We start from the raw sequence: 12,323 nt of genomic DNA, 5'->3' as shown, positions 1-12,323 counted from the left end.
CACGAGTAGAAACAACCCTGCTTTTCAGCACAGATGCTTCTGCTTTTCTTTGCTAATGAGTCTTTGCTAATGAGTCTTTGCTCACCAGGAACCAATTGACCAAATGCTGTAGTTCTCTTGTTTGCTATACTGGTATTTTCTATTCTTGTGCTTTCCTCCTGAGAGCTCTGGGGCTGTTCAGGGAAAGTCCAGCTTGTGTCATGGTGACGTTGGGGTCTGTATTTATCCCTGGCCTGTGGCCTGTCTCCAGAGTCGTCAGTGGCCATCTGCCTTAGCCCTGGTTACAGCAGGGCCTGGGGCTGCAGTGCTGGAAACAGATCTGCGAGCTGCTGAGGGCAGTCAGTGTTCTTGCTCTGTGATTCATCACAATTTAAAGCATTTCTTCTCCTTTATATTTAGGGAAGTAGCTTTACCAGTGAGTCGTGAAGCATTGCCAGTGTTCCTGTACAAGATGGTTTATAGAGAGCAGGGACACCAGCATCGTGGGGTGCTCAGCAGTCATTCTCACATCCATGGCACTGCAGCTCCCTGCCCTCACCTCTTGTCATGTGGTGACCTCCAAGGCTCATTTTTCTGTCTCCTTTAAGTTACACCCTCAGAGGAGATGTTGCTGTTCTTGTTCTCTGGCGCTGTGAACTGGCAGGAGCATCTCCTTGGGTCTGATGCTGGTCTGGTAAGACACCTGTAGTCTTCAGTCAGGGTTCAGTAATGTTTAAGAGGTCTCTGGCTGGGTCTTCAAGAGCACAGCACTGTTTTTATGAAGGGATAAGTTCCCTGCTGGAGGGTGATGTTTGGTTTTGAGGACAGGGTTTACCCCACTTAGTGGGTTAGGAAGAGCAGTGTTGTCTTGGATGTCTTACTGGATTTTGTTTGGAAATGTGTTACTACAAGAAAACACATCTTATTGCCAGGAAGTGTTTGAGCAGTGAGGTATGCAGATCAGACTTGGAGCAGATACACTGACAAAGAGATGTCTAGACGTAAATATTGTAGAGCAAATTCTGTTCCAGTGCATGAGTCTGTTATGGGGGAGGATAATGAAAGATGGGGGGTGGCATGTCTGTAGTCACAGATAACTGTGCTCCTAAAGCCCACCCCCCACCTTTCCTGAGTCCAACTCAGGGGGGACTTTGTCTTTTTAAGGAGAGATCCTTCTGTTGGAAGGGGGTGCTAAACTGGCCTGGGTGTTTCACTGCTGCTGGAGCTGCAGTGGTGGTGGTGGAAGATACCAAAGGATCTGCTTAAATGAACTGGTCTCCCTCAAGCTTTTTCTTAGGCTGTGCACTGTGTTTTGCAGTTTGATTGGAAGGACTTTAAATTTTATAAGCCAGCTAAAATAGTTGAACTCATGCCTTTGTTTAACAGACAAAGGATGAGTAATATTTAGGACTTTAAATAGTTTTCTGCTTTATATTTGTTTGAAACTGCTGGGATTCTTCTGTCTTTGTTTGTGGATAGTGTCCTTGTTTAGTAGTAACCCTCTACTTTGAGTTAGTTTGATGAAAAACACTAAGCTGTATCTGAGCTATAAAGTGTCCCTTTTCAAGCCCTGTGGAAATCTTCCTCTTTACAAATACTGCCTCCAAAATGCTGCTTGCCACAAAATTTTTTTCTGACATTCACTTGAACATGGGAAAATAGTGCCTGTATCACTGTTTCTCTAGAGTGTGTGGATGCCTGTGTAGAGCAGTTGTGTCTGGCTTTGGACTCTCCCCACCTGCTGCCCAGCTCCTGCTCTTGTGTCACAGCCTCAGAATGTTTTGGTTTTAAGGCTTTCACTTCCTCCCAGGCAGCCTGCACACCCACAATTTGTCACGTTGGGGTTTCTTGGGGGTGCTGGGGTACTTGGCTGTGAGCCCAGGACACTTGGTGGCCACAGCCATTTCCCAGCAGCCCGTGGATGACTGCAGTCCTGAGCATCATGTGCATGTCTCCTGAGTGTAACAAAAACTGTCACACAGATAGATCTTGGATTTCTCTTGTCCTGTGAAGTTTAAACTACAGGAAGGTGTGAAGTTAAGTTTGTCCTCTATATTGTTTGGAATAGCTGAAAGCTCTGCTTTAGTCATTGGCAAAATAGAAGAAGTTGAATCCAAGACAGAGCTACATCAGGAAGGGGAGACTTTAGTCTGTGAAACATTTGTCTGGAATCTGTGAAGTGCTGACCTCTTGCAAATGGTGGTACCTCGCTTGTTCTTGGATATTAACTGTGTTAAACCCAGCTAAAACATCTATGAGTGTCTGCTGCTGAAATTTCTTCTTGTTGATAAAACAAATAAGAGGGAGAAGAGAAATCTCCAGCATGTGTTTGTTTGTGATTCAGCTTAGGCTCTGAATGACTTTGGGAGACTTTGACATGAGTTCAACAGACTTAGACATGAGTTACTACAGAGAGGCACTATCTGTGTTGTGGGTTTTTTTCCCTCCTATTTCCTGGCCCCTGCCTTAAAAGCCAGCTAAATATTCAAATTATTCCCCTTGCACTGAATGTGGCAGTGTGGTCATGTAACCACAAAAGGAAATGTTTTCCACGGGATCAGCGAGATGATTCAACTCAAATGTACGTACACTCATACTATCCCAAAAACCTTGTGAGGGAGCAAGCAGGAGCGAGCAAACAAGGAGAGAGCAGCTTTGTCCTGCTGTGAGGAATTTGGGTTAGATTGGGTTAAACACTTTATGAAGTGTCATCCCTCCTTTTGAATCTCTGGAGCTCCATCTCTGACATGGCTGAACTGGAGCGGGGGAGATGAGCTGGTGTTCATCCAAAATTCCCCCAGCCTGGCGCTGCTGTGTAGCTGCAGAGACATCCCGTGGCCGGATGAGGAACAGCCTGAGCCGTGTCCCTTGTTCAGGCCTCCAGGATCCCTCAGTTCTTAAATTACTGCCCTTGGCTGTTCCTGTGTGAAGAAACTGGAAATTCAATGCATTCGGAAACTCTAGTCGCCACCTGGTTCTTGTACCAACATTTGGATAACTCATCGTTGTGAGGAAATCCTGTGACATTTTCCCCAGCAGCCTCAGGGGCAGCTGTGATCTAAGCTGGAAAAAGGGCAAATCATCTGGAGAGAATTTGGGCAGCTTTACTTTTCTATCATCCTGTGGCTGTACCAGGTATTCTGCAAACACTAAAAGACCATCTGCTTCTCTAAAGCACTTGTAATCTCATTTGGATTTAGTGGTATATCTTGCTTACCTCTAGAGATTAGGGCCTTGTTGTGCATATAGGTGCTCTGAAAGCATTAGAAAATTGTCCTGAAAGGCTGAGAGTGATAAAGGAGGGAATCTGAGCAGAATCCATTCAGTTCCAGCACACACACAGTGACAGAATGACTGTCACTCTTACTCTGCGTCTTTCATGTCAGTGCCTGAAGAGAAGTGAGCACTAAAAGAGGAAACAGTGTGACAGTAGCAGGTGAACAGGAATTACTTAGATGTTAAAAATGCAGAGGCATGAGGAGGGGATTTCAGATTCTGGAAATGTTTGTACTGCCTGTGTCAGTCACCAATACTGATAGGTGGGTGTGGGCTCACAGTCTGCTCCATTGCCTTACTAATAAAATGAACAGGGAAGGAAGTAATATTTTATAAAGATGGGAGGCTTAAAATAGCTGTATTTCCTCCTTTGCCTGTATGCTGTCAATCCTATTGGAGGAGCTGTGGATGGGACTGCCTCTGAATTAGTGTGTGTTTACCTGCAGGATTAAAGAGGTAGTGAGGAGCATGCTGGAACAAGCATGTAAACAAAAAACGAGAGGATATGGATATAAATAAATACCATAAACTTCTCCAAATGAACAAGGAGTTGAGTGTAAGTGGTCCTTTAACAGGAATCTTTTGCCTTTTCAGATCATTGCAAGGAAGCAAATTACCAGGATTTCCCCCCTGTGGCTGCCTGACTGCTGCTGAGCTACCCCTCCCAGCCCATGTGGCTCTCCCCATGCTCCAAGAGTGCAACGGGTGCCCAACGCAATGTGTGTTTGTCAAACCATGGAAGTGGGCAAGTATGGCAAGAATGCCACTCGATCTGGAGACCGGGGGGTCCTGCTGGAGCCTTTCATCCACCAGGTGGGCGGGCACAGCAGCATGATGCGCTACGACGACCACACTGTCTGCAAGCCCCTCATCACCCGGGAGCAGCGCTTCTACGAGTCCCTGCCCCCAGAAATGAAGGAGTTCACACCTGAGTACAAAGGTGAGGCAGCCCTTAAGAACCTGTCCTTCCATTTTCCTGCAGCTGCTGCTGTCTTGCTGTCTTTTGGGGTCATATTGCTTTTATTAAACTCCCCTTTGCGGGCTGGCAATTTGATAGCGACACTTGGAAAGGAGGAAGGTTTTTTTTTGGTAGGCACACTGTGTTGAATGTGCTCCTTTTTTAGATGGAGAATATGCAGTGTGACAGTTGTAGTCCAAAGTTTAAGGTTATGGATGTGTAACTGAAGCAGTTTTATTACCAAGTTATTGTCAATTACAGCCTTGACCTTGAGCTAATGAAGCCAGATCACAGAATGAGCATTTGCACATTCCAGTTCTGTAATTTATTGCTTCCTCATCCCATCTCTTTTATGGACCTATAGCAGCAAGCTGCTGAAGCAGGAAGTATGGCTTTCCCAGTGCTGAGATGCAACCTTGTCCCCAGCTGCTTTGAAGGAGTGGAATTTTCCAGTGCCTGTGTCATTGTAGGAGGTTGGCAGCTCAGCTGTGTCTTTGGGAAGCTCGATAGGCTTCCAGCCTTGTGTGTTTGTGTTCAGGATGGCGATGTGGTCAGGTAGACTTCTGGGGGGCTCAGTGTTCCTGTTCCCTCTGCTGCTTTGTCTCCATGTGGCACTGGGAAGGTGGTGCTTTATAGACAGCTGGGACCACCATCTGTTCAGGGTCTTGCCTTTGCCTCTGGCTGCAGCCTGACTGTCTCAAAGCAGTGTCAGCTTCCCTCCCCGTGGCTGCACACAGGTTGTCGTGAGTGAGGGGTGCAGTGTGCAACAGATGGATTCTCTCTTAACCCTCTGGCCATGCTGGGGACACACAGTGCTCTAGTGTCCCATCAGAAATCCCACTGAAGCCTGTGTAGTTCCTAGAGTCCATATGATGTGAGTTTTTCTTGGGGAGGTGTGTTTAAAACCGATGAAGCTGATAGTCCAGGTGGACTCTTGTCTTCTTGAGGTCAGGTACTTCCTGGTACCCTGATGGCATGGGCTGTGCATGTCCCTCCCTGTGCAGTTTCCTCATAGTCCTAGAAATCTTTCCTTCTGATCTGGGGGAGAGGAACATGGTATGGTATGATATTTTCTGTCTGAGCACTTGGGTGTTACTGTAAGACTTCACAGAGGTATCTTGAGCACATCCAGGCAGCACTTGGAGTAGCACTTATGTACTGACATTCTGGAGTCGTGTTTCAGCCACCTGAACCTTGTTCACATTGTCCTGTGCAGATAAGGAGAAAAGAAGGACGGGAACAGGATGGCCTGCATCATCTGGGGAGGGCAAGGTTTCCTCATGTTTGTGAGGAAATAAATTGATATATTTGATTCAGTACATCATAAATTTGATTGAGTGCATCTGTCATTTGAAACTCCTGGCAGCTAGTCAATACTAGTGACAAGCTAATGAAACATTTTGTCATTGCACATCAGGAGATGGGCTGATGGCCTCATTTTCAGGGCTGGAGCAGTAGTCCCAGAAATTAAGATGTCAGCCCTAACTGGAAGTGTCAGCAGTCCTGCTCTGTGGCTGGACAGATATATTCTGAGTCTGTGCTGTGGAAGATCTATGACTTCCCTTGCACTATGGTGCTTTCCAGGAGCCTTCAGACGGTGAAACTGGCAAGGATACATGGTCCTGCTTGCCTGCACTTGGCAGAGGTGGTTTTGCTTCCAGGGCCCCTTGTTTTTATTGCTAGAAAGGCCTGGGCCCTTGCAGATTCCTTTTTTGTGAGACTGGCTGAGTTGTGATAAGAGTGACAGTTGTCACCTCAGCCGTAGGGCTCTGTACTTCATTGCTCTGATGCTGGAAAGCTCCTTTAGCAGAGAAAGCACAGTCCTGCTTGGCTGGTGATGTCCCTCTGAACAGCAGGAATGCTTCTGCAGGACGTAGGTACTTATCCAAACAAATCAGATATTACTTTACCTGCTTTGCTCCCCTCAGCGTCTTGGTAGACTGTACTTGACTCTCTCCAGTTTGACATTTGCTGCAAGACTGAAGGAAGGAAATAAATCACACCCTCAGCCTACCAGCTGTACTTTTGTCCTTATTTCCTGCAGTGGCAGAGCTCTTCTCCCTCTTTCATTGCTCTGGGCTTGCTTTGCTTCTCTGTGAGCTACATTTTCCTCTCTCCTGCAGAACATTTTGTTGATAATAGTTGTGTATTCCCTCTTCCAGGAGAACTGACTGTAACTTCTCCCTGGCAGGTGTGGTGTCTGTCTGTTTTGAGGGAGACAGTGATGGCTACATTAACCTGGTGGCCTATCCCTATGTGGAGAACGAGGCTGTGGGGCAGGATGATCTGCCAGAGAGGGACCAGCCGCGGCGCAAGCACTCGCGCCGGAGCCTTCACAGGTCAAGCAGCGGCACCGAGCACAAGGAGGAGAAGCCTGGCCTGGCCAGTGACAGCACTGAAAGGTAAAACTTGGAGGACCAGTGACAGCACAAATATTGGAGATCTTTCTTCCTTACTCCTTTGGTTGAGGATGTTCTGCAACTCCTTAAGGTGGCCAGGCTGTTGTGCACTTGCTAGCCCAGCAGATTTTGACACTGCAGACTGTGCCAGGAGTTTTCCTGGGTTCAGGACCAATTCATCCATATGAAATGCTTCTGATACAGGGTAAGTGTTGGCAGTGTATCAGATGTGCAACCAAAGCATACAGAGCAGATTTGAACACTCTTCAGTCCACCTGGTTATTAACCCAGGGGTTTCTTCCCAGGGTATTTTGAATATGGGTCCTCTACCTCCTTACCCCAGCTTCCAGAGGAGCAAGTGTTCCTGTTTGCTCTATTAGCAGAGATATTAAATAGACCAGATCCTGGAGCCTGTGTCCGCAGCCCAGGGTATTGGTGAGGATTTGCTGTTAGAAGATTTGCATTGTGTGCAGCAGGAGAAGGAATAGGAGATGGTTGTGTGCCAGGGCGGGATGTGACAGTCGTAAAGAGTGTGAAGAACTGACGCATTCTAACAGGCAGGTTTGTTCTGTCTTTACACCAGCAGCATCCAGGAAATGAAGAGTCCCAGGGTGGACTTGCACATCCACTCAGATGTTCCATTTCAGATGTTGGATGGGAACAGCGGCCTGAGCTCTGAGAAGATCAGCTATAACCCCTGGAGCCTGCGCTGCCACAAGCAGCAGCTGAGCCGCATGCGGTCCGAGTCCAAGGACCGGAAGCTGTACAGTATCCTTTGGGAGGCACAGCTGGGTGGGTCAGGCTGCTGCTGCCCTGCCTTACCCTTTGTGCCTGGGGCAGCCAGGCCTGCATTTCCCTTGGCATTTCTGTCCTCAGCCACACTTGAGTTACGTGTTCCTTTTAGCTGTTCCTTCCTGCCTCCCATACTGTGACACTAATGGATGATAGAATGGTTTGGGTTGGAAGGGGCCCTAAAGGTCTCGGTCCATCTCCAGGCAGTCTGACTGACTTCTTCATATGGTTGAAGATGGGTTTGTTTTCTGTGCCTTCACAAATGACTCCTCCTGCTTTGAACTTGTCAGCTTGCAGGGTTATTTTGTTTCACCTGGATTCTGCTTTCCTCACATAGAAACAAACTTACTTTTAATAGCAGTGTTCATAATTTTAACTGCCTGGGCTTCCTTCTCCGATTCTCAAGTGTGAGCTTGGAGACTCCAGATTTTATTTTTAAATAGCTTGCATCACTCACAGAGAAGTCATTCTCTTTGGCTGCCCTCTCCTTTTTAAGCACACTTCCTTATTTTTATGAAGTTCCTGTTTCTAAACCAAACACAGTTCCTCTCTTGCACATTTAATCCAGCTGTGCTCTGGTTGCCATTTCAGATTTTACATGTTGATTTGTGCCCTGTGGGACTCCTTAGGGCAAACTTTTGGGTTTTTTTTTTCCCTTTTGGAGCAAGTTGCAGTACAGAGTGCCTGGGGTGTGTTGTCAGTGCTGTGCCCCAGTGCAGGGGCATTGTGTGCCCACTGCTGACACAGGGCTCCTGTTACTGTTGTATTTCCTGTCTTTGTCACCTCCCCAGCTCCCCTCTGTGTGTTGGGCAGTGCTGCTGTTCTGGACAGGCCAACCCTGCCATTACTTGACCCTTGAGTTTTCAGTCCATGGGCTTTGTATTGTTTATCCATATGGTCAAATGGCTAATTTGATTAGACTTGAAGCTCTCTCTTAATGGATCAGCAGTTCCTACTGGCATACCATGTCCTTCCTGACACCAGTGTTTTGCTTTTCAATTTCCCCTCTGAATTTCCAGTACAACTGCATGTGACCTTCCTGCCGTTGGCTGTTCCACTTTCTAGGCTGTTTCCTTCTTACCAGCTGTCAAAGTCTGCGTTCAGTGTTTGGGTTTTGTCCTTTTCTTCAACTCACCAAGCTGTTTGTCTTGTGTGTTCTTTGATTCCTATGTGTTTGTTGTCCATCCCTATATCTGTGGTGGCCCTCGGGTGTCTGTGGTGGGTGAGCTCTCCTTGACACATATCCCAGAGTTCCTGTTGCTGGAGAACGTGGTGCATCACTTCAAGCTTCCCTGCGTGCTTGATCTGAAGATGGGGACCAGGCAGCACGGAGATGATGCCTCTGAGGAGAAGGCTGCTCGGCAGATGAAGAAGTGTGAGCAGAGCACTTCTGCCACCTTGGGAGTGCGTGTGTGTGGGATGCAGGTAGGGATCCCCCAGGCTGCAGATGCTCTACCTTCCTTTTCACAGCTGCATTAAGCCTCCCAGTTAGTGTTCCTGCTAAGCACTGAATTTGAGCCTCCCACTGCAGGTAGGTACAGCAGCATTTGTGCTATTTTTGTCTTCATTTCTAAGCCTAAAACAAATGAACCTGCCTTCCCTGAGATGGCCTCCTTTGTCCAGAGCTCCCTTATTCACAGTTAGGGAATTTTCTAATACAATTAGTTTTGTGGCTTAGTGTTCAGCCAGAATCACAATGCCTGGAGATGGAAGTGTCTGACATTTCCTTCTATACTGCACTGATTGTTAAGAAGTTGCTCTGCTGTGCCTGGACCTGTGCACAAGGGTTTGCTGTTGTGCAATAATCGCTCCTTTCCCCACCTCCTGAAGGAACCAGATCTTGTAAACCCAAATCTCTGCCCACAGACTCTGAAGCAATGAGGGCTCCTCATTAATCACTTGCCATGTAATGGCAGTAGGTGTCAGCAGCTCCTGCTGCCAGAGAATTGTCTGAGTTGCTGTAAGACTTGGCTTTTTAACTCCTGGGGTCAGTTGTGTCATGCCTTTTTAGGGGACTAGGACTCGTGAGCCCCTTTTGGGCATCCTGGAAGAGAACTAGTGCTCAGGCATCCTGAGTATGCCCCTGGGCAGCACCCGTGAGCTGCTCTGGGATGCAGGGAACGGGCAGAGCTGTGTCCTGCTCCCACTCAGTCATAATGGGGATGAGTTCCCTCTGCCCTGTCAGTGCAGGACAGCTCAGGGCTCTCTGCGTGGCCTTAGCCCGTTGCTCCTACTTGATGTGCATTTCCTTTGGTGTTCCAGGTCTATCAGCTGGACACAGGGCATTACTTATGCAGGAATAAATACTATGGGCGCGGCCTTTCCATCGAAGGCTTCCGCAACGCCCTCTACCAGTACCTCCACAACGGCATCGAGCTGCGCAAGGACCTCTTTGAGCCCGTCCTGGCCAAACTGCGCAGCCTGAAGGCGGTTCTGGAGAGACAGGCCTCCTACCGCTTCTACTCCAGCTCCCTGCTCATCATCTACGACGGCAAGGAGAGCCGTGCGGGGGCCTTGCTGGAGCGCCGGCCCGAGGCGCGCCTCAAGGGCTCCGTGCCCGAGGGCCTCCAGGACGGCGGCGGCTCGGAGCCCGGCTCCTCGGGCCAGCCCAAGGTGGACGTGCGCATGATTGACTTCGCACACAGCACGTTCAAGGGCTTCCGCGACGACCCCACCGTGCACGACGGGCCCGACATGGGCTACGTGTTCGGGCTGGAAAGCCTCATCAACATCATGGAACAGATGCGCGAGGAAAACCAGTAGCTCTGGGCTGTGGCCTCTTATTCTTGTCCTGGTGGCAGGAGCAGACAAGACCACCCACTACCACAGACAAATTTGGTTTTAAACAACTGTATCGCTCTGTTGTTTTTAAATGTACTTGGATAGAAGAGCTGAGGTGAGGCAGGATGGAAGAACTCTCGTGCCGACCGGATGGTTCTGACCGCACTTGCTCTGCCTTCTGCAGGAGGCTCTGTAGATGCCTGCTGGGTGTCAGGTGTCCCGGTTCTTCGCTGATCATATGTGCGTTCTGGAGGGAGGACCTGGACACAGGGAAGAGAAAGCAGGAGAGCCCAGGGCTCTTGACGAGGCTGGAGCTCTGCTATGAGGAGCCTCCTGCCTCAGGAGCTTCCCCTTTGAATTTCTCCTGAGTTGTTTGGAAAGGGCGCTTGCCTGACGGTTGGCAGCATCTGTGAGGCCACCAGTGAGAAGTCAGGTGCCAGTCCCTGTGTTTGGTGTTGCTGGCTCTGCCCTGGGTGTTGCCAATGGGGCTTTGCTTTTGATGCTGCCTTTTTCTGCTGTTTGGGCACTGTGAGTAGCTACCCCAAACACGGAAATGAAATGACCAAATGCAATCCCTGGCAGAGCTGTGGCCCAGAGGGAATGCCACACAGGTGGAGCTGTGCTTCAGCCTAGGGTCTGCTCCCTCCCTGATGGCATGGCATGGCATGGGCAGGCACAGGGCTCCGCAGGAGCCACTCTGCCCTGGACCACTGACTTGAAAGTGCTCAGCTCGTGGGCTAGCAATAGTATCTGTAGCAGTTAACATGACCCCAGCTGTGCAGTGGGGCATTTCGGACCATTTCAACCCTTCCCCTCCTGTAAAGTACAGAGTATGTCCCTCCAGCACAAAGGTGCCCTCTTCCCCCGGGGACCCTCTGCCCCCAGGCCCTGCTATTCCAACAGGTCTGGAGGTGGTGGAAGGGGAGGCTGAGGCTTAGGGCTGATCCCCATCTCCTCCCTGAGGGTCTCTAGACGCCAGGTGAGGGGTGACCTAGCTGAGCAGTGAGAGCCACTGTCTTGACTGTTCAGTACCACTGCCTGACTGTTCAGCTTTGCTTCACGCAGTCAGTGTCTCCCAAAATAAATGTTCCCAGCCTCCTTTGATGAGGAATTAATATTTGATACTGTGGCCTGGTGGTACCAGACCGAACCCTGCTCCACCTCAGCTCCTGTTTCTGTGCTGGGGCCCTGGCTGCTCCCTCCTGCTCTCACTGACTTGTTCCATGGCATTACCATTACCCTGTGTACCTACAAGGCCAGGGTTGGGGTTTTTTTAATTACTTCAGGGATGCTTGTTTGGGGAATACTCGCATGTCGCATGTGTGCCAACTCCATGTGCGCAGAGGCCGCTCGGAAAGCACGGCTGCCACATCTCAGGCACAGCTCTGTGGCACTGGTGTGGAAGGGGGCAAGAGAGCTGCCAAATTTCTCTGCCAGTCTCCCAGCTCCTCAAAGCCTGCCCAAGCCATGCTCCCCCTCCGTCCTCCAGAGAAGGACCTTTAGCCGTGGCATGCTGCCCTGCACTAGGTTACTTCATTGCTCCTGCGGGTCCCTACCTTGCCAGGACCTGCAGGATTTTCAGGGAGCGGGTTTGCAGGAGGCAGCGAGGCTGGGTGAGTGCAGGGGTGTAGGTACCCACAACAGCCGCATTATTCCCTGGCCCTGCCCTAGCGTGGCCCATCGCCGCCCACCTCTGCATGTCCTTGTCCCCGCGGGCTGTGCTCGGGTGAGTCAGGCCGCTCCACCGGGAGAGCCCCTTGCTGTCCCCCGCGCTCATTCCTGCCTTTCCCCGCCTCGCTGGGCCACGCTGCCCGTGCTCAGTGGGAGCCGCCCCCCTCCCTTCGGACCACCGCGGTGGGACTCCACAGCTTGTACATAGCCTTGGCCCCGTTTGTTTTTACATGAATAACCACCCTGTTTGTGCTTCACAGAGAACCAAAAACCATTAAAGGATCTGTTTTTGTCCGCGGCGTGCCGTGCCTGCCTCTCCCGCCGTCTCTTGGGGCCGGGGTTGGGGGGTTTGGGTGAACGTCCCGCCCGCTGCGGCCGTGGCCGCTGCTCTCCTCCCAGCGGGCTCTCCCCGCGCTGCTGCGGCCCGAGGGCGCCCCGGGCGGGCTGCGGTGGCTGCAGCAACGACC

The 12,323-nt window shown here is 50.2% G+C and overlaps 1 protein-coding gene across 3 annotated transcripts in view; it reads left to right on the top strand.

Annotated features, from left to right (window-relative positions):
- The window catches only part of IP6K1 (inositol hexakisphosphate kinase 1), a 36,700-nt gene extending 24,545 nt beyond the window's left edge, over positions 1-12,155 (top strand). For 2 of the 3 annotated variants that reach the window (XM_064432269.1, XM_064432270.1), the window contains 5 exons: positions 3,850-4,195; positions 6,405-6,615; positions 7,196-7,380; positions 8,654-8,829; positions 9,667-12,155. In XM_064432269.1, the coding sequence (XP_064288339.1) occupies positions 3,973-4,195; positions 6,405-6,615; positions 7,196-7,380; positions 8,654-8,829; positions 9,667-10,167 (1,296 nt within the window). In that variant the 5' untranslated portion in view covers positions 3,850-3,972 and the 3' untranslated portion in view covers positions 10,168-12,155. The remainder of the gene's footprint in view (positions 1-3,849; positions 4,196-6,404; positions 6,616-7,195; positions 7,381-8,653; positions 8,830-9,666) is intronic. The other variant, XM_064432271.1, reaches the window with a different exon arrangement.
- Positions 12,156-12,323: the final 168 nt, after the last annotated feature.

This window comes from Passer domesticus, chromosome 9, assembly GCF_036417665.1.
Source record: "Passer domesticus isolate bPasDom1 chromosome 9, bPasDom1.hap1, whole genome shotgun sequence".
Taxonomy (NCBI): domain Eukaryota; kingdom Metazoa; phylum Chordata; class Aves; order Passeriformes; family Passeridae; genus Passer; species Passer domesticus.
Note: the sequence above shows the minus strand (reverse complement) of the source record. Positions and strands in the feature narration are given on the sequence as shown.